The 22,187-nt window shown below is 42.4% G+C and overlaps 1 protein-coding gene across 1 annotated transcript in view; it reads right to left on the bottom strand.

Moving 5' to 3' along the window:
• The window catches only part of LOC103177625 (nuclear factor of kappa light polypeptide gene enhancer in B-cells 1), an 80,129-nt gene that overhangs the window by 41,855 nt on the left and 16,087 nt on the right, over positions 1 to 22,187 (bottom strand). The window contains exon 5 of the mRNA XM_007891871.2: positions 14,477 to 14,575. Within this exon, the coding sequence (XP_007890062.2) occupies positions 14,477 to 14,575 (99 nt within the window). The remainder of the gene's footprint in view (positions 1 to 14,476; positions 14,576 to 22,187) is intronic.

Here is a 22,187-nt window from a genome sequence, read left to right as displayed (position 1 = left end):
TGCTAGCAAGTGGTAAGTAGCCTCAGAACTAAAGCAGTTATAATGTTCAAAAGGAAAAATATTGAAACCGACAGCACATTGTGATCAGCACATTTTACAATGAGGTTTGGTTATGGTTGTATACACAGGAATCTTTAAAGACAGAAGCACAGAAGCTAAATATGAAAGTCAAAGCAGCTTTCTTTTCAATACAGGGACATGGAGGGCGAGGAAGATTAATTTACACCAGATATCAAGGCCTGGATGAGCACAAACTTCCTTCAGCTAAATGTCAACAAGAAGGAAGGCACACTCTGTGGCTGTCATCAATGTCTTCTCTCCTGCAGCTCTGACCTCCTCAACCTCCCCAGGCAAAGATGAATGGAGCATCCAAAGTATTTCACAAGATTTGCTATAAAGTGCAGAGCCTGTGTAACTTGTGCGTAAATGTGGCTCCATTTTAGCAAAGTAATGTCCCACAAACACCGATGACCAATTTCATTTGATCACTTCCAACAGAAGGGAACCAGCCTAAACTTGTGGAATTCTCTCTTCAGGAGTTTGAAGAAGATGCACTAACTTTGTAGGATCCAATTTATCAACAGTTTATTGATTATGAGTTTAACTGCAGAAGCCATCCCAAAAGTCGGGTCACACATTTCATTTGAATCTACTTTGAACCAAGCAACATTTCAATTTTTTTTTATAAAGAAATGTACAGTATTTTCAAACACTGAGGTGTATGGATGCATCAATGCACAATAGTTATTTTAATTTATCCAAAGACTGAATTAGAATCAGATAGAGTTTTTTCTAGTGACTTGGTGGATAAAGTTACCAGCTGTGCAATGAGAACGATTATTTTTTTGTTTGGTGATATCAATTGGCTATTTTTGATGTATTAAACCAGATTTCATTGGAACCTCTTTTAGCTGCTAGTGTGTGACACATCCTTCCATTCAGGGATGTTTCATTTTCTAATGGACCGCAATGCACATCAAAAATAGCCAATTGATATCACCAAACAAAAATATAATCGTTCTCATTGCACAGCTGGTCACTAGAAAAAACTCTATCTGATGTTTAACAGAGTTGCTGTGTTAAATAGCAAGTAATTTGCTTAGGTCAGTGCTGAACGTTAGTCTGAGCTATAACGATGTTCACCATTACCCCTTTGAAAGTTTTTTTTATGGTCAGCTGGGTATCCGACATATGCGGAAAGCAATCACCTTGTTTAAGAGTATCTAAACCAACCTGAGGTTTCCATGCATCCCACCTACACATGGAAATCCTAGAGATAGATTGTTGGAATGGAATGCGCACTCTCTCCCTGGAGGGACGCACCGTTTACCTAATTCCAGAAAGTATTAGGTGCAGGTTTGCAAGAGACAAAGCTTGGGTACCCCAGAGTGTATGTGAGGGTACTGCTGAAGTGCAACCATAGTTTGCCATTGATATTGATGTCTGGTAAGCTGACCTGCTACTTATCCAGCTAAGACCACCCTATCCGTTAGTGCTTTGGCTTGCAGGATTAACAGGAGCTGAGTGGGATGATTCCCTTACCCCCAGTGACTGGCCTGCCCTTCCAAGTCCTGCCTATGATCTATGCTGGCTGTGCTGTCATCAGCAGCGCCCTGGAATACTGGCTCAGGAACCGGATTAGAGACCGTCACAAAGTGGGGGCTCGATTCCGTCATTCCGTTGCCAAACATGTCACCTTTTGAAAGTTACAATGACTTAGAGGTTTAAAACTTGTTTTTCAGTGTCTCGGTAAATATCTGGGTGAACTGGCTGGGAGGAGTTACTTTTGCCACGTTTATACTGTCACTTACAAACCACAGAACTTCCCATTTTGAAAGTTATAGCACAATAAGTTAGGGACTCTTTCAGTGGCGGATTTATATTCTTCTTGTGTACATTTCTCAAACTGGAAAATAATTTTGCACGTGTTTTGTCTCATTTTAATTTTAATCTCCCTGGCTTTTTATTTACCTTTGTGTAACAAAGAAATAGTAGGCATTATGGCCTGCTCCCAGGCTTCTGTCATCACTTCTGAGCTAGCCACTAGATGGAGCGTAAGAGTGTGGTAGCTGAGTTACACTTGGAGTTCCCCCGTTCTCTGTGGTGAGGTTGCTACCTCACTTCAGAACAAAGGTTTACAAATCAACCTGACACTGATTCTTCCCCCGCTAGTTTAACGATCATGATATTAAAGCCAAATACCATATGACAACGGGTGACAACATCACCTAGATTCGATTCACATAAACTGTGTCACTGTGACCCTAAACCGTCATCCCCTCTTTATTTATCTTTCAATCCCCCCTGAAAAACTACCTTTTCGACCACGTCTATGGTCATCAGCTCTCCCGCTTTTCCCTTGCTCAGTGTCCAACCCGCCACTCTACAGTGCTCTCAGACGTTATCCTACATGAAGGAGGCTATATAAATAGTCGTTGGCTGCTTTTTATACATTGATAATTCTTATATATTGTATATAATTAGAGGCAATGTGCTGCTTACTGTATAGAACTCTGGCCTCAGAATGGAACCTCTTTCCCTTGTTTCGATGTGTTTATACTTCATTTTCAAAAATAAACAATTGACACGGTTTAAAAAAAATACACATATCATTCAGAAAATCACCACTGATCCACGGAGTTTCACAAAATGCTTATGACACAATGGGAAGTTCCTAATTTTTAACAAGAAATTAATAGCAGCAGGACATTCCTGAGAGTAAATGTACTGCTGCTGCATTGAGTCACATGCAATCCCCCGAAGAGTAACCAGAAATAAAATGGCTAGTTCCTGCTATAGGTCTGTACTCTGCAACTTGGAAATACCGGGGATTTCCCATGTTAACAACGCCAGTTGTTAGGCTGTGTATCGCTCACTGTAAACCATTGAATAATATTTAATCATTATGAATTTCTTACTATTTATACAGAAAACATAACCTCGATGGCTCCTCACAAGTTTTCTTAAATAAAAGAGATGATTGGATCAAAAGGGACAGAAATGTGCCTTTGTCAGGTTTGGTGGAAAGCTGCCAATTCTCTCTCAAATGAACACATATTCAGGACGAAAACAATCATTCTGAAGAACCACAGAACTATTACATTTACTGCTCTCAGGCATTTATTTAGACATTTTTAGAATAAATTTGACTTTTCATGGAGAAAAATTCCACCTACTATATTAACGTATCATTTATCGTGTCCAGAAGTTGGCAAATTGTTGAATTTAGTCATTTTTATACAGCTTTAAAAAAGTTATAATAAAATGGCTTAAAAATTATTGCTGTATTTAAGATTTGCCGAATTCTGGACTCTAAATGTAAGAGAAATTGAGTAATTAAGTTAATGATGGAATTTCTCCCCATTAGAGAACTGGCAGAGGCACGAAGGGCCGAATGGCCACTTCTCTGTGTTGTAAGATTCTGTGATCAGTTAATCTAAAGTAGAAATCATGTTGGCTTCTCAGCCAGCACCGAAGCCAATTGTAGCACTCTCTCCAACCTGAAAACTATTCCACACTCTGAAACAGTAGTTCAATATAATCTCTCTGCTCCCTTTCCCCTCGGAATCTGCAACCCTGACTCCTTGTTGGAACCTGATTACAATACTGAATAAGGTATTGGGCTCAATATCCATTACAGTTTGAAATACTTTAATATGATCATATCATTCCTACCTTCTACAACCTCTCCTCATAGCTCAGTTGCCTAATCCTATGTATTAATGATGCTTTCCTGAACCATTCAGTTCTGAGCTTTATAAGGCAGCACAGCTCAGTGGTTCAGACAATTTTGTCACCACAGTACAACATGATAGACAAGGTAGAAAACAACTACATTGGCACTGCAAGAAATTGTGCAAAACCAACAGCACCGTTATTAATAATACTACTAATCATTGCATTTGATATAGCGCCTTATCACATCTTTGAGATGTCTCAAAGTTCACCATTAGCAGCTCTTTATAAACTCAAATTATAATAATAATAATCTTGCATTTGATATAGCGCTTTTCAAGTCTTCTGGAATTCTCAAAGCGCTTCATGGAATATACTGTAAAGTGAATTGACCGTAAATTGTTCCAAAGAATTATGATTACGTTTTGATAAGTGTTTATTCTCTCTTTCTTCAAATATTTTGTTGAAATGGTCAGCATTAATATGAAAAGAAATGTTGGGAAAGCCACAGACTATCACCCTATGTGGGAGCTGAATTAACATGCACAGATAGACAATATGCAAATGGCATCACCCTGAACTAATGACTAATGAATACTAATTCAGCTCCGTTTCGCTATCTGAATAGCGACCTATATAATTGGAATGTTTCGAACGAAAACATGACATATATCAAAAATGATAATGTACATGAAAGACATGTCAAAGATGTTAGAATTGTTGAATTCTGTCTGAACTTTGACGCTGTTGTTTGTAGCTATTAAAAGAATTTACAGAAAACCGGCTTCAAAATTAAGAGTTTGCCAAATTCTGGAGGCTCTGAAAAGCGAAGAAACCAGAGCAAATATGGAGCCAGATGGACTGCTGCTCCCAAGATCTTAGACAGATATTAGGGACTACTACATTGTGCTTTTTTTGTAATTGCCTTTTTTCATCAGAAATGCACAATTACCACATTTCTAAAACATGAAGACTACATTAATTAGTTAGAAATTGGTAAGAAATGTTAAGAAATACCACAAGTTAGATCCTATTTTTGATAAGACTACAGCACTACAGCATCCTTTCCAGACTTCAAACCAAAATCAGTTATTTAAAAGGCTATGAGGTGAATTTATGTTCCAGTCAAATTGAGAGGTGTTGGCACTGAGGAAATGAAACATGTTTTTCATTTTTTATCATTTCATCTGCATCAAACACTTCTGGGTCAGAGAAGAGAGTAGAGGAGTATGGTAGAGGGGATTAGGAAGGAAGAAGACTCGTGTGGAGCATAAACACTGGCACGGATAAGTTGGACCGAATGGCCTGTTTCTGTGCTGTAACATTCTATGCAATTCTGATTACTACAGCCAAATGTTGAATAAAGTTCCAGTCTCTAAATATGCTGATCATTTAGTGTCTAATTAGTACTTAACAGAATTTAGTCTTATGTTGTATCCTACACCATCTTACTACATAAACAGAATGTTTTGCATCTCATTTAATTTAGCTATTTTCATAGAATCATAGAATTATACAGCACAGAAGGAGGCCATTCGGCCCATTGTGTCTGGATCAGTTCTTTAAAAAGAGCTCTCCAATTCAATCCCATACTCCCGCTCTCTCCCCATAGCCCTGCAAACTTGTCCTCCCCAAATAATTATCTACTTCTCTCTTAAAAGTTCTTATCAAATCGGCTTCCACTGCCCTTTCAGGCAATGCATTCCAGATTTGAACAACAACAACAACAAGATTCCATTTATAAAGCGCCTTTCACGTCAGGAGGACGTCCCAAGGCGCTGCACAGTTGGGTCATGACCCGAGCAGGGGGGAAATGGTCAGGGTGAGGGGAGGGAAGGGAGGGAGCGAGGAGGGGGAAGAGAGTCGAGAGGGGAGCTGAAGGCTCGGTCAAAGAGAAAGGTCTTGAGACCGGCCTTGAAGGAAGAAAGGGAGGAGGCGGCGAAGGCACTGGGGGATAGAGTTCCAGAGCCTGGGGGCTGAGAGGCTGAAGGCCCGGCCACCGATGGTAGGGCGGTTGGGGCGGGGGATGTGGAGCAGCCCGGAGCCGGAGGAACGGAGGATACGGGCAGGTAGGTAGGGGGATAGTAGGTCAGAGAGGTAGGAGGGAGCGAGGCCGTGAATGGCCTTGTAGGTGAGGATGAGGATCTTGAAATCAATCCTCTGGGGGATGGGGAGCCAGTGGAGGCGAGCGAGGGTGGGAGTGATGTGGTCGCGGTGTCTGGTGCGGGACAGTACACGAGCTGCAGAGTTCTGAATGACCTGCAGTGTGGAGGGAGGGGCCGGGAAGGCCGGCGAGGAGAGAGTTCCCATAGTCCAGCCTTGAGGTGATAAAGGCATGGACCAGGGTTTCAGCAGCGTGAGGGGTGAGGTAGTGCCGTAGTCTGGCGATGTTCCGGAGGTGATGGAAGGCGGTGCCAGTTGTGGTGCGGATGTGAGGGAGAAAGGACAGCTCAGGGTCGAACAAAACGCCGAGGTTCCTGACTGGCTTTGAGAGGTGGAGAGTGCAGCCTTGGATGCTGATGGTGTCGACGCCTGAGGTGCGGAGGCGCTGACGTGAGCCAATCAGGAGGGCCTCGGTTTTTCGCACGTTGAGCTGAAGAAAGTTGTCTCTCGTCCAGGACTCGATGTCGGACAGGCAGCTGTCAGGACATCGGTGGTCGTGGAGTTGAGAGTAGAGGAGGAAAGGTAGAGTTGGGTGTCATCCGCATACATGTGGAAGTTAACCCCATGTCTGCGGATGATGTCACCACAGGGGGAGCATATAGAGGGTGAAGAGGAGGGGACCGAGGACAGAGCCCTGAGGGACACCACATGAGACAGTGCGGGGGGTGGAGGAGAAGCCATTCGTCGAGACAAAGTGAAGACGGTGAGAAAGGTACGACCTAAACCACTCAAGGACAGGGCCTTGAAGGTTGAGGTGGGAGGACAAGCGGTGGAGTAGGATAGCGTGGTCGACCGTATCGAATGCTGCCGATAGGTCGAGGAGGACGAGGAGGCAGAGGGAGCCCTGGTCACAGATGGTCAGGATATCATTGGTGACCTTGACCAGGGCAGTTTCTGTGCTATGGGCAGCACGGAAACCCGACTGAAGGGTTTCGAAAAGTGAATGGGTGGAAAGGAAAGAGCGCAGTTGGGAGGCGACAACTCTTTCCAGGACCTTGGAGAGAAAGGGGAGGTTGGAGATGGGCCGGTAGCTTGATAGCTGCGACGCATCAAGGGAGGGTTTTTTCAGGGTGGGCGTGATGGTGGCAGTTTTTAAGGGAATGGGGACAGAGCCAGAGGAGAGGGACAGGTTGATGATGTCGGTGATATGTGGGGCACTGCGTGAAAAAAATTCTCCTCACCTCCCCTCTGTTTCTTTTAAAACTATTTTATATCGGTGCCCTCGGGTTACCAACACACCCGCCAATGGAAATAGTTTCTCCTTGTTCACCCTATCGAATCCCCTCATAATTTTGAAAACTTTTATTAAGTCTCCTCTTAACCTTCTCTGCTCCAAGGAGAATAATCCCAGCTTCTCTAACCTCTCCTGATAACTGAAGTCCCTCATCCTGGTACCATCCTGGTAAAACTCCTTTGCACCCTCTACAATGCCTTGACATCCTTCCTAAAGTGTAATGTCCAGAACTGAACACAGTCTCCAGCTGAGGCCTAACCAGTGTTTTATAAAGGTTCATCATAACTTCCTGACTTTTATATTCTATGTCGCTATTTATAAAGCCTAGTGCCCTGTATGCATTTTTTTTAACAGCTTTATCTACCTGCCCTGCCACCTTCAAAGATTTACTTATATGAACTTTTTATGTCAATGCTTTAATGCAAAATTAATTTTAAAAAATTCAATTTACTTTCATTAAAGTGGTAGAAGAAGTGGGATCACATGATTTGCATGAAAATAAAGCAAACCAAATGGAGGTCAGGCCTGCTGAGCAAAAATAAGCCACTGCTAAAAATAGTAGTTATACAATATAAAATGGATTGCAACTCATTATGCTCTGTTAGGTCAAAACTTTACAGCCAACAAACAGAAGAGACCTTTATCCTATCACTCTGCCTTGGATTTAAACCCAGGTCCCTAAAATAGTCACAATTGACTGTGCAATGATATTTTATAGGTAAATATTCCAAGTTTCATTTAATCAGCAATGACATCTTGCGACTTCAACAAACACATAAATTTGTCCTCTAGGTACCAACATTCATGTTATGCACTGCACAGGAGAAGCGATTTGCAGGTTCCACTGAAGTGGCATGTGAATTGGTAACGGGAGGAAATGATACAATCAACAACAAGATTTATGTGACTGATGTCAAATGTACACCGCTACATTCATTTCGCTGATGTTGCTGTTCTTCTGCCTAAACACAGGCACACTGTTGCCAAATCCTAGTGTAAGAGGGAGCACATGTGCTCGAAATGCAATAGTCACCACCACAAGTCTGACTCCACTTCATCATTTATTCCATTGTCATGCTCGGGTGTAAATGCACTGTAGAAATATGAATGAATGAGTTATATTGGCTCCAACTGTGTTGCCTCAGATGTAGGTGGTCATCTGGCCATGGAACAATGGCTACAATCCAACAATTGGAGTTCTGTAATCTGATTCACATCAGGAAGTTACACACAGATATTGGAGTTGCCTAATGATTTCCTGGGCCTGAGGGATACATACATTGTGCGTGTGCCCAGGTTAACCAACAGGTGCACTCAGTAGTTCAAGCATTATGGTATAGAAATATACAAGATAGAAGGTAGCACAATCATAATAATTTTTGTATTTGATACAGCACCTTATAACAAGGTCAAAAAGTCTCAAAGCGCTTTACAGGACCCATTGTAAAATGTATTGACTGTGTATTTTGGGAGAAAGTGGCAGCCAGTTTGTACATAGCAATGTCCCACAAACAGCCATGGAGTGAGTAATCAATTTTATTTGGGGGATTGTTGGCTGGGACACTAAGAGAAACTCCCTTCTCTTTTCGAATAGTGCATGGAATCTGTAGCGTCCACATGGAGGCAGACAGAACCTCTCTCACCTGAAGGATAGCATCTCTGACAACAGAGCACACTCTCAGCACTGCATTGGAGTGTCAGCATAGATTATATGTGTTCCAAGTGTCAGTGAGGGACTTGAACCCACAATCTTCTGACTCAGCGGCAAGAGTGCTACCAACTGAGCCAGCCTAACTCACACATGCAGCAAATCATGTGTCAGCAAATCAGGAATAATTGATATCAGTCCAAGTGGTGCAGATTGCTAATGGGTTTACAATGAAGGGACTATTTATAATAATAAATATAATATTATAATTATTAGGGACTATTTATTTCACGGAAGAGAGGCACCAAAATTGTTTTTTGTAATATAATAATCCTTGAATTTGGTATAGCACCTTATCACGTCACTGAAGTGTCTCAAAGCTCTTCACAAGATTTATTATATTAGAGTGTTCTGATTGTTTATTTTTTAGGCAATCGCAGCAACCAGTTTGTGCACAGCAATGTCCCACAAAAAGCCATGAAGTAAATGACTATTTTTTGATCTGGGGTATTGTTGGCCAGGACACCAGGAGAAAATCCCTTCTCTTTTCAAACAGCATCATGGGACCTTTAACATCCACCTGAACAGGCAGACGGGACCTCGATTTAAAGTCTCATCCAAAGCATGAATCTCCAACAATGCAGCACATCCTTAGCACTGTACTGTCAGTCTAGAGTGTAGGACTCGGACCCCAAACTTCCTGAAATCAGAGGCGAGATTACTATCCACTGAGCAGACTGACACCTCTGATACCAATCTTGTGTTACTTTAGAAGGTCAATTCACAAACTGCAATTAACAATCCACAACATTTTCACACCCATTCTGAATCTGATTTAGTGTATTTCCTTACAATATTTGCTAACACTTAATACACTAGCTCTAAACTACCAGAAAATAGAATTTCATTTGCTAATGTAAAGGTTGCTAGGTCAAAGGAATCCACATTCTATTGAATGTTTGCACTCATATACTATTTAGTTTGTTCAAAACCAGAGTACACTAATAGCTTTTGAATAGTTAGAATAGTTATGAAATATTATGAAATCCAATTAAAAGTTTAAACACAGTAAAGCCATTTTAAAGAGTACTGTTTTGTGTCAAGTATAATAATAAGTAATAATCGTTGCATTTGATATAGTTCTTATCACGTCTTCGAGACATCTCAAAAGTGCTTCACAGAATAAACTGTAAAGTGAACTGACTGTATATTTTGTGGGAGAAATTATCTCGTTGATCTGGAGTTAGACCCCGAATCCAAAGAAGCGGACAATTCAATGTAGTTATAAATAAACTATAAATAAGTGAATGAGAATCAACTTTGGCTGGAGGATCAGAATCAGTTAAGAAGTCTGACGACCACCTCGATTATTTCTGTACGAGAACCTCTCAAGCCCTGGGAGTGAAATATTTTCTCCTGATGGCCACAGCAAGGTCAAAGAGATGATCCAAAAATACTAAAAAATCATATATTACCCTCAATCTTTCACACGCCTCAAGTGAGTTAATTGCTGAACAGCTAATAATAATAATATTGCATTTGCTACAGCGCCTTATAATGACCGAAGGATGTCTCAAAGCAGCTTCACAGGATTATACTATGAAATGGAGTGACTGTGTGTTCGTAGGCAAACAGCAGCACAATTGCGCACAGCAATGTCCCACAAACAGCCATGGAGTGAGTGACCAATTTTATTTGGGGGATTGTTGCCCAGGACATAGGTAGAAACTCCTTTCTTTTTCTAATAGTGCCATAGGAACCTTAATGTCCACCTGAACAGGAGACGGTACTTTAGTATAAATATTTAGTATAAAATTTAATCAAAAGGCTGGTACCTCTAACAATGCAGCAGACCCTCAGCACTGCATTTGAGTGTCAGCCTAGACCAGGGTTTTCCAATATGTTAGCCACTAGCCACATGTGGTGAATTGGGAATTTAGGTGAAATTGCACTGTTGGTGACTCAATCCACGACTGTTTGCGGGACACTGCTGTGCACAATTGGCTACTGCATTTTGCTCACAAAATACACAGTCAATCCACTTTACAATATATTCTGCGCGGTTGTCTTGTTTTTTCAGTCTCATGAACACTGAGGATAAGAAATCTGAAACTGTAGAATCTGTCATATGAAAAAAAAATCCCTTTAGCAATACTGTGCAAATCCCAGTCAGTTTGAGGCTCGGATTTTCTTTTGATGGGAAGCATTAAAGGGCATGGAAAAACCCGTGGAAAGTTCCCATTTCAAATGTCTATTTTTCCTGACGTCACAATTTTCTAATATTCATATTTCAGCAGGCACTGTCTTCCTATTTTAGCTTCCTGTTTCCACCCATGTGCTTCAGAAGAAAGCCAGATCTCAATGCTATTTAGTATGCTCAGATCATCATTTTTACTGGGCCTTGCTTGTGCCAGGGTATTTTTTCTGGTGTCCTAGCCAACAATCCCCCAAATAAAATTGGTCATTAACATCCCGGCTGTTTGTGGGACATTGCTGTGTGCAAATTGGTTGCGCTTTCCACATCAATCAGGAGCTCAGTCAAAGTCTTGTGAGATAAATGCTCCTCCATTCCTGCAAAGACTAATCTAAATATCCTCAGCAGCAGGAGCATCCAGCTACAAAGCAACACAAGAGCCACCAAGGGAAGCAGAGGTCACTGTGTTTCCTGGCCACTGGTGGACTGAGTACACAAACCACCTGTCTGACATGAACAATTATTATTCTCTGGACAGTTTGTCAGGTCCATGATCAACAAGAGAGGTCCCTACATGTATGAATCTAGACGGCAGTAGTGTTAGTTGCACATATAATAATAATAATAATAATAATAATAATCCTTGCATTTGATATAGCGCTTTTCACGTCGGGAGGACGTCCCAAAGCGCTTCACAGAACACACTGTAAAGTGAATTGACTGTATATTTGTGGGCGAACGCGGCAGCCAATTGCGCACAGCAATGTCCCACAAACAGTCGTAGATTGAAAATGACCAATTTAATTATTGTTTTTAGTTTTGGAGGATTATTATTAGGCGTGTGGAGTAAGGAAACTTGCCCAAGGTTTCTCCCTGCCTGGAATTGAACTCAGGTCTCTCGCTTGCAAAGCGAGTGCTCTAACCACTGAGCTACAGGACTCCATATGTAGTTATGTAGACGTTGGTCCAAGTGCTTGGAATACACACACAACTGACTACACTCTACCTCTGGAACCTCCTCAAGCCCTAATGACCTGGCTACTCCCCTTGCTCAGGGGGAACTGGTCTGCTTCATGTACCCTGCCCTACTTGTCCCATCATTGGTGGCCAGGCTTTCAACCCATCTGCCCCAACCCATCTTTTCTAGAACTCCATCCCAGAGCTGCTTTGACTTGCTATCTCCCTCACCTTGTTCAAGTTCTGTCTCAAGACCCTCCTCTTTGGCTATACTTTCTGTCATCTTACTCCTCCCCACTCAACTTGGTTCCCACCTGGGTTCGATTCCCAGCAGGATGAAATGTTGGGCAAGTTTCCTTATTCCACACTCCTCTGTTCACCTAGCAGTAAGTAGGAACCCAGTTGTTAGTCGATTGGCAGATCGCTTTTCCAGGGGTAATAATTCCTTAAAAAATAAATAACTAAAAAATAATAATTTGGTCACTCAATCCATGACTGTTTGTGAGACAGTGCTGTGCACAATTGACTGCCGTATTTCGCCAACAAAATATACAGTCAATTAAATTCAATTCACTTTACAGTACATTCTGTGAAGGACTTTGAGATGTCTCGATGACGTGATAAGGGACTATATCAAATGCAAGGAGTAATATTATGGTCCTCAGGTGCCAAGCCAGTATTGTTAAGTGCCTTGGGATGTCCTCCCACATGAAAAATGCTGTATAAATGTAAATTTGTATTGTATTCTACAATACAATGAACCAAAAGTTATTCTCTTTGCTGTAAAATTCTGTGGTTCAGTTTCAGGGTTCAAATTAAGGATTAATAATAATCCTTAATTTGACGTAGATCCTATCACATCAAAAAGTCTCAAAGCACTTTACAGCAATGGATATAAAATGGTGACTGTATATTTGCGGTTGATAATGGCAGCCAATTTGCACACAGCAATGTCCCAAAACCAACCATGAAGTGAATGAAAATGTATTTGGGGGATTGTTGGCCAGGACACTGGAAGGAACTCCCTTCTCTTTTCAATTAGTGCAAAAGGGTCGTTAATGTCCACCTGAACAGTCAGACAGTTTAACGTCTCATCCAAAGAACAGCGCTGACAATGTAGCCCTCCCCCCAACAATCACATAGAACATTACAGTTTGGAAACAGGCTATTCAGCCAACTAGTTTGGGCAGTGTTTATACTCTGCACGAGCCCTCACCCCTCTTTAATCCTCACCAACCCCTTTCCCCTCCTATATGTATCAAATTTCATCTTGTGAGCTCAAATTCAGACGGTAGGGCTTGAACCCATAACCTTTTGACCCAGAAGTGAGTCTACCGGTTCAGTCTGACATTTGAAAGGGTTGCAATAAAAGAAAAGCACATATCGGTTCTGTTTAGGAACAAAGTGAATTCGGTCTGCTAATCTTTATTCTCAGGTTTGCTCGGCCCTGGAATAACTTTCTGACGTCTGCAAAACACACAATCTACACTTTAAAGTAAAATCCTGTAAAGCGTTTTGAGACATTTTGGCAATGTGATAAAGAGCTATGCCAAACACAAGGATTATTTCATTATTTTAACTCCATTTCACCTGCCATAACATAACTAATATTATACTGTTTGAGAGAAAGCAAACAAATTATATTTGCAGACGATAAAGAGAATAAATTTACACCAATTTATCATTTTCCACTGCTATCACATCGCCTCGGATTACAAAAATCGCTAACAATAAGCAGCAAGTCTCTTGAGTACTTTCAGGAAGCCCAGGTTTTCCTGTATAGCAGTGATTCGCTGACACAGAGAAGGCCAGCCTCTCCCCTCCCCCTCAACCCACACAAATATCTGAGCAAGTGCCAATTTGCATGTGTGTGTTAAATATAAATCCTGCAGTTTAAAATTCCACCCACCAGCAGCCAACTCGTCCAATGAACCAGCAAATGTCTGCAGAAATACCTAAAAAATTCTGATATCGTCAAAGCTAGTTGTATTGGGTTTTGTATGCCAATTAAACGTAAAATAAACATATTTATTCATGGTGCTCCTGTGTCCATCCAGATATGTCAGGACATTTTCCCGAGGTGAAATACATTGTACAAGTGTCAATATTTTTTGAAACAAAAATTAAATTTCAAATTTGGAGGCTCAAATCTGCAGGTTAAAACTTTAGAGCAAAGCCTAAAATTATATTGAACAACATGTATTAGTCTAATATAAATCAGATACTATTGAAAAAAATAAACTACAGGATTATTTTTTGGTGCTCACTTGGCGCTGGCTCTCTGGAACTCCATTCCTAGGTCCCTCCAACTTGTTCCCTCCCCTCTTTCAAGGTACAACTCAAAACGTACTCTTTTGACCGTGTTTTTGGTCATCTTTCCCCTCCTCATTCCTGTAGGTTGGTCCCTCTTCCTTTCCCTATCCCCTCAGCTCTGGTGCCCATCCAGAATTGGCAAGCGTTTTGTGATTTTCTTATGCATGTTATGCACTATATAAATGTAAATTGTATTGTATTGTTTTAAAAACAAAAATTTAATTTCAAACGCCCTTCATGGTGGAAGCAAAGAATAGGTGACTTAATGTGTTGGTTTTGTTTAAATAAAGACCTTAACAGTTGGGTAGGTTTTCTTGTTTTTCTCACTGGAAGCACCAGGTAATCCTCCGTGTGATGGTCCCTCACATCCATAACGGAAACGAAAACCACGCTGCAAAACACAAATCAGGGCACATTGTGAACACAACTGTACAGAACAACTCAACTACAGGTTACACTATGTAGAGAATCAGAGATGCTCAGGATACATCATTTCACAAGATCACAAGGGTTGGTTTGGATGAAGAAGGCCCTTCAGGCTATCTGATCTCATCCACCTTGCCATCCTCCCATTACATCATGAAGCTATTTTTTTAAATGAGTCTAGGGTCCTGGCCTCAACCACCCCTTCCTGTTAGCCTTTTGCAGGTGTTACTTACACTTTGGGTAAAAAAATTGTTCCAGCTATCTGTTCTATAATTGCTGTTTGCAACTCCAGACCTACATCTTTTTGTTCTTCTGCTTTGGCACATCCAAAAGTATTGTTTTGGGTTTACTTTCTCAATCCCATTTAATCACTGCTCATTGCACAAAACACTGAGGATCATCCTTGTTGTTGTCCTTTGGAATACCTCTTGTGCTGGCAGCCCTGTTACGTCATGGTGACCAGAACCATACCCACTACTCCAGCTGAGGCCTGACCAGAACACTATGTAGCTCAAGTATGACATCTGGGGATCTGAATTCAACTGATTTAGCAATATAGCCCAGCATCCTGTTTGTCTTGTTTATTGTTGCCATGCACTGTTTTGACATAGTGAGCAATGAGTCAACTAACAACCCCAAGATCTCTTTCAGTTTGAGTATATTTGCCTCCTATTCTTACTTCTCATCGGTAATAGCTTGAATGTATCTCTATTAAACTTCATTCACCAATTATTAACCCATATACATAACCTACAAGCAATCTTTGTAAATCGTTTGCTGCCGTCACCGATTCCACCGCCACCTCCTCAACTTGGTGTCACCTTCATGCCATCATTACTTAACATCTGAACATGTGCCTCCTTTTTTAAAGAAAATAAAAATCTTTCCATTACTACAGAAACACTAGCGTACATCAGGACATGCTGGTAAAACGGATGTCGTAACACCAGGGAGAGAGAAGCTGGAGAGCCTGAGGAAGTCAAAGTGTTCTCCTACTGGTGAAAGTGCCCTGCGAGTCTGAACTCCTACTGGTGTAACTACTCCTATTACAAGCAGGAATAGTTACCATCAGGAGGACAGATCCCCATATAGGCAGTCTCCATTCTTTATGCTGTTCGAGGTTTGTAACTACATTAGGTGTGACTGTACAACAGGTGCAATTACAGACCATAACTGTTCTTACACCTAGAGAAGGTTTTGCTGACACTCATATGGCTGGAGAGCTATAGTAACTAGTGAGATAGATCCCACCGACACATAACAATTATATCTGTGAGGCAGGCAGGTTTGCAGAAAACACAGAAAATGATCGGCATGAAATGAACATGAGGCATAAGATGTTAGCCTGGCTCAGTTGGTAGCACTCTTGCCTTTGAGTAAGAAGATTATAGGTTCAAGCCCGACATCAGAACTTTCAACTTATATAATCTTGGCTGACACTCCAGTGCAGTGCTGGGGCATTGTTGGTTGGAGGTACCATCCATTGGATTAAACTATAAATCGAGGACAACAACAACAACTACTATAAGAAATTGCATTTATATGGCGCCTTTCACGTTGGGATGATGTCGAGAGGTGCTGGACAGTCAAGTGTTGCACGAGTTGGGGGTTGGAATCAAGAGGGGTGAGGGCCTAGAGGTATAGTGATGAGAGGATGACTGAAGGCATGGTCAAAGAGGAAGGTCTTGAGATGGGCCTTGAGGAGGCAAGAGAGGGGGCAAGTTGGAGGCATTCTGGGATGGAGTTCCAGAGGTGTGTGGAATAAGGAGACTTGCCTAAAGCTTTGCCCAGTCCAGGAATCACTTTGCAACATCTCCTGTGAAGCACTTTGATATGACTCAATGATGTCATAAGGCACATCAAAGGCAAGTAAGATGTGATAAAGTGCTATATCAAATGCAAGGATTATTATTATTAGGCAAAATTGGGACACTGCATTAAATCAAACCTTTATTGCAGCTACAGGTTAACTGAAACCCCAACTTGATATAATAAAGGATGTTGCACAGTTGGAGGAGGGTATTGACGTAGAGATAATCATCATTTGGGTGAGCTTCCGCATGCATTTGAATGCCCATTGCTGACATTTTGTAACACATATTACTTCCTTCCTGTTGTGGACATCCACCAGCATTGTAAGCTGACATTCAGCAAATGCTGTCATTTCCAGGCACCACAATGGTAATGCTACAGTGTGAAATGTGGTTTGTCAGAAGTCATTTTCGGTGCTATTCAAGTGTCTTCAATACAATATAATTGAAGACACTTAAACAATATAAAACACGTGCGCAATATAAAAAGAAGTGAATGACATGGGTTTATTTTGTATTTCCTAGTCAGAGTGTCTGGTAGATGAGCACTCTCATCGGTCTCACAGAAACAAGACACTGACACAATAGAAAGAGAAGTTAATTACACACAGGAAGTAGGGTCACCAAAGCAAAGTACTAGTGACAGGTGGTAGTACAGCCTCCAAACTACACAGAGACTGAGAGCACGACATTCAAAGTTTAAAATAATAAAGGGATTTGATAGGGTAGCTGCAGGGAAACTATTTCCTCTGGTGGGGGAATCCAGAACAAGGGGGTATAATCCTAAAATTAGAGCTAGGCCATTTAGGAGTGAAACCAGGAAGCATTTTTTTACCCAAAGGGCAGTGGAAATCTAGAACTCTCTACCCCAAAAGGCTGTGGATGTCGGATCCATTCACATTTGCAAGATGGTGGTAAATAAATATTTGTTAGGTCAGGGTATCAGGGTGTATGGGGCAAAGGCAGGTAACTGGACTTGAGGTATAGATCAGCCATGATCCTACTCCTGTTTCTATGTCAGTGTATCTATGTAACTCTTATTAAACTGGCCTCTCCCTTTGTCCAGCAAGCACTGGCTTGCTTCATGTCCCCCTCCCTATCTGCTCATCATTAGCTAGCGCACCTTCGGCATTCTATCCCCGCTCTCTGGAACACCTTCCTGGAGTGCCTGTGACTCACTCTCTTCTTACCTTGTTTAAGGTTACGCATACAGCCAATTCACTTTACAGTATATTCTGTGAAGTTTTTTGCAACGTCTCAAAGACGTGATAAGGTGCTATATCAAATGCAAGAATTATTATTATTATTAATAAGGTTTGTCTCAAGACAATGGGCCAAATGGTCTCATACTGTGTCATACATTTGTACATTTCAGTTGTCTTTCCCCTCTCCATTCCCCAAGGCTCTGTGGGACACATCATACAAATGTAAATTTGTATTGTGTTGTATGAGTTTCTGACCCATTGTCAAAAGCGCTACCGTCTGAACCAAGCTGAAATCTACCATACATAATTTATATTGCTGAGATTTGCAGGAGGCATGAAAAACGGAAGAAATCTCCAGCAAGATTCTCCTCCACTACTGAGCAGAATCTCACATCTTCTCAGAACAGGAGATTTTCTTCCAAGAGAATTTGTGTAACTGTGAACTTTATTGCCTAAATGGCCTTTTTCTTGATCAATGTTTTCTCATATCTTAATAATAATAATAATTCTAGCATTTGATATAGCGCTTTCCGCATCTTCTAGATGTCCTCAAAGTGCTTCACAGAAAATATTGTAAAGTGAATTGACTGTATATTTGTGGGCAAAACACAGACGTGGATTGAAGTGACCAATTTTATTATTTTTTTTCTTGAGAGATTATTATCAGGCGTGTGGAGTAAGGAAACTTGCCCAAGGTTTCGCCCTACTGGGAATCGAACCCAGGTCTTTCGCTTGCAAGGCGAGTGCTCTAACCACTGAGCTAATGACTCCAATTGTTTGTGAATCACCAAATACAATATCTTTCTTCACTAGTAAATCTTGATCCCTGTGCACAAAGAACTTCCAATTTTGCAGATCTATTTGTGCCAGGTTAGGAATTATAGTTAATACCATTAAACCGTCACAACAATTTCAACAGTCTAATCTACCTGTTTAAAACTGGTTGGGATTCTGTCTTTTCATGACCTTAAGATAATCAAAATTAAACCAAATTGTTTAATTGCTGTTTGTAGAATGTGATAGTGCACTTGGCTGCACCGTTTGTCCGCATAAAAAAATGTGGCACTCCTTCAAAGTAAACAAATCACATTTACTCCTTCAAAGGGCAACAACTCTTCTAAAAATAACAATAAATTGAATTATAAAATTATTTCATGTCTTGAGGACATGCCAAGGTGCTGGACAGTCGAGGGTTGGCACCTGAGCTGGGGGTTGGATTCGGGAGGGGTGGTGGGGAATATTACTGAAGGTGCGGTCAAAGAGGAAGGTCTTGAGACGGACCTTGAAGGAGGTGAGAGAAGGGGTGAGGTGAAGGATCTCGGGTTGAAGTTCCAGAGAGTGGGACAGCAAAACCAACCAAATAACCAAGCATTTGTGTTGGATCACTGTCCTGGTTAAATAAAAGCTGTGCTTCACCTTACCCAAAATATAGAAATAGAACCACAGAAATGTATCACACAGTACTAGGTCATTTGGCCTATTTTTTCACTTTTGGTGTTTGCTCCTCCAAGAAGCCATCCAACCTTATTCCCAATTCCCTGCTCTTTCTCCATATCCTATAATACCTTTCCTCTGCATGTGCTTGTTTAATTATTTTTTTAAATGCTCTAACATCTATCTCTGGCAAATCATTCTATACCCTGACAATCCTCTGAGGAAAGACATATAAATGAGGGAGAAAGGAATAGAAGGATATTGATGCAAGTAAGGAGTGACTGGCTTGTCTGAAATGGCCTGTTTCTGTGCCGTGCATTTGATATAAATCTATGTAAGTTTTTCTAAATCGCTCCTTTTATGGCCCTGGTCACAATCTTGAATTCATGCCCTCGTGTCCTCAATCCCCCTACCAGTGGAAAGTATTTTTCATCATTAATTCACTCAGACCCATTCGTTATCTGAAACATCTCCATGATATCATCCCTTAACTTTCTCTGCCTGACTGAGAGGTGATGGGACCTGATTATCATAGGATCCCTATAGTTTACTCGTTGAATCAGGGAATGATTATCATAGGGGATTACAGAGTATTTATGAAGACTTTTCCCCTAGGAGGCAGAATGCAGTTCACAAGAATAGCTTTTTCATGATCTATAGAAGTAGTAGGGTGAATGGCCTCCACTTTTTCGACACATATCAACTTCTTAAGCCAGACATCCATATTTATGCTGTTACAGCTGGGTTTGAGAGATCTAGGGAATGTTTTTTGACACATCCAAAAACGGCATTCTACTCCAACATCATCTTGGAGGCTAAACACAACCCTAAAATCCTTTTTTCCCCCACCACCCACTACCTCCTCCATGCCCCCCCCCCCTCAGGCCTCCTCAATCTTCATATCCAATGCCAAGTGCGAGGAGGTCATGGACTTGTTTTCATCTAAAATACACAACATCCGCCAGGCAGCCTCATCCACCTGCCTATTGTCATCCACCACCATGGTGCCCTCTCTATCCCCCTCACCCTCCCCATCATCTGCTCCAACCACCACCCCCATCCTACATTCCTTCCTCCCCATCTCTCCCTCCTCCCCTTCAACCACCATCACCTCCATGAAACCCACCGCCTGCTGCCTCGACCCCCTACCCACCAAACCTGCTGGTCACCCAGCTCCCCCTCCTCTGCCCACTACTGGCTGATGTCATCAACCAGTCCCTCTCCTCCAGATCAGTCGCTGCTCCTCTCAAAACTGCTGTCATCAACCCCCTCCTCAAAAGACCTTCCCAAGATCCCTCAAACCCCAGCCACTACCGCCCTATTTCTAACCTGCCCTTCCTCGCAAAAGACCTAGAACGCGCTGTTGCCAATCAACTTCGCACACTCCCTCTTCGAACCCCTCCAGTCCGGTTTCCGTCCTGCCCACGGTACAAAGAATGTGTTGGTGAAAGTCACAAAATACATTCTCTCTATCTGTGACCAGGGCTCCCTCTGCCTCCTTGTACTCTCTGCCGCGTTCGACACAGTCGATCACGCCATCCTCCTCCACTGCCTTTCCTCCGTCATCCACCTCAGTGGGACCGCACTCGCCTGGTTCGAGTCCTACCTCACAAACCGCCAGCAGTAAATCTGCACAAACAGCTTCTCCTCCCGCTCTCACCCGGTTACCTGTGGGTACCCCAAGGATCCATCCTTGGCCCCCTCCTCTTTCTGATCTACATGCTCCCTCTTGGGGATGTCATCCGCAGACATGGGGTACATTTTCACATGTATGCGGACGACACCCAACTCTATTTTTCCACCTCTCTTTGCGACCCCCAGTCCCCTGATATTCTGTCAGCCTGCCTGTCAGACCTCAGGGGCTGGATGAGTGCAAATTTCCTTCAGCTGAACGTTGAGAAGACGGAAGCCATATTCTTTGGCTTTCGTCAACGTCTAAAATCGCACGGTTCTCACCTCCTCCACCTACCCGACCTCCCACTAAAACTCTCCGAACCCATACACAACCTAGGCGTCAGGTTAGACCCACAATTATCCTTCCTTCCCCACATCCAGTCCCTCACCAGCACTGCCATCTTCCACCTGCGACACATCGCCCGTCTCTGCCAATACCATTCTCCGAAAGCCGCTGAAACCCTGTTCCATGCCTTTGTCACCTCTTGGCTGGACTATTCTAATGCCCTCCTCCCATCCACTACCATCCATAAAACCTAGATTTACACAAAACTCTACTGCCCGCATTCTCACCCGCACCAAACTCCGCTCCCCGATTAACCCAGTCCTTGCCAGACTGCACTGGCTGCCTATTCCACAGAGGATTAACTTCAAGATCCTCACTCTTGTCTCCAAATCCCTCCACTCCTCGGCATCCCTCTACCTCTCTGACCTCCTCTCTCCTCACAATAGTGCCCGTTGCCTTTGTTCCTCCGGGTCTGGCCTCTTCCTCGTCCCCCGATTCCTCTGCTCCACCCTCGGCGGCCGTGCCTTCAGCCATTATGCCCCGAGGCTCTGGAACTCCCTTCCTCACTCCCTTCGCCTCGCCCCCTCTCTTCTTATTTTCAGGTCTCTGCCTTTAGTCACCTTCCTCCCCCTCCCCCTGGCTCGGTCCCGGGATCCGTTACTGTGAAGCGCTCTGAGACGCCGTCCAGCGTGGAGGGCGCTATATAAATCCAAGTTGTTGTTGTTGTACAGCTATACAACATCTTATATCAGTACAAAAGTTCCACACAGGCTACCAATGGGGAAGCTTCACTCACCACTTCTCTTGCTTACAAAAAAAGAACTGTTGTTTCATTCTCTTAAAATGTTAAACACAGTCAACTATCACTTTGAATCATACAAAATTTACAGCACAGAAGGCTATTCGGCCCATCATATCTGTGCTGGCTCTTTTAATAGCAGTCCTTTCAGTCCCATTTTCAGGCCCATTGTCCATACCCCTGTAGTTTACATGCTGAATCAGGGTTGTTGGGACATTGGGAAGTTAAAGGAAATTTGTGTTCTGATAATTGTTACCCTGGTTACAATTCATTCTGTGCCCCAAGCAACAGCCTGTCCAAATAAAGTAAGGAGTGAGAAAATATTTCTGTTAATTAAATATATTTGTTCCAAAGAGCATGGACCAGAG

The sequence above is a fragment of the Callorhinchus milii genome, unplaced genomic scaffold (genome assembly GCF_018977255.1).
Source record: "Callorhinchus milii isolate IMCB2004 unplaced genomic scaffold, IMCB_Cmil_1.0 Scaffold1, whole genome shotgun sequence".
NCBI lineage: Eukaryota > Metazoa > Chordata > Chondrichthyes > Chimaeriformes > Callorhinchidae > Callorhinchus > Callorhinchus milii.
This window is presented reverse-complemented; position numbering and strand designations above follow the sequence as displayed.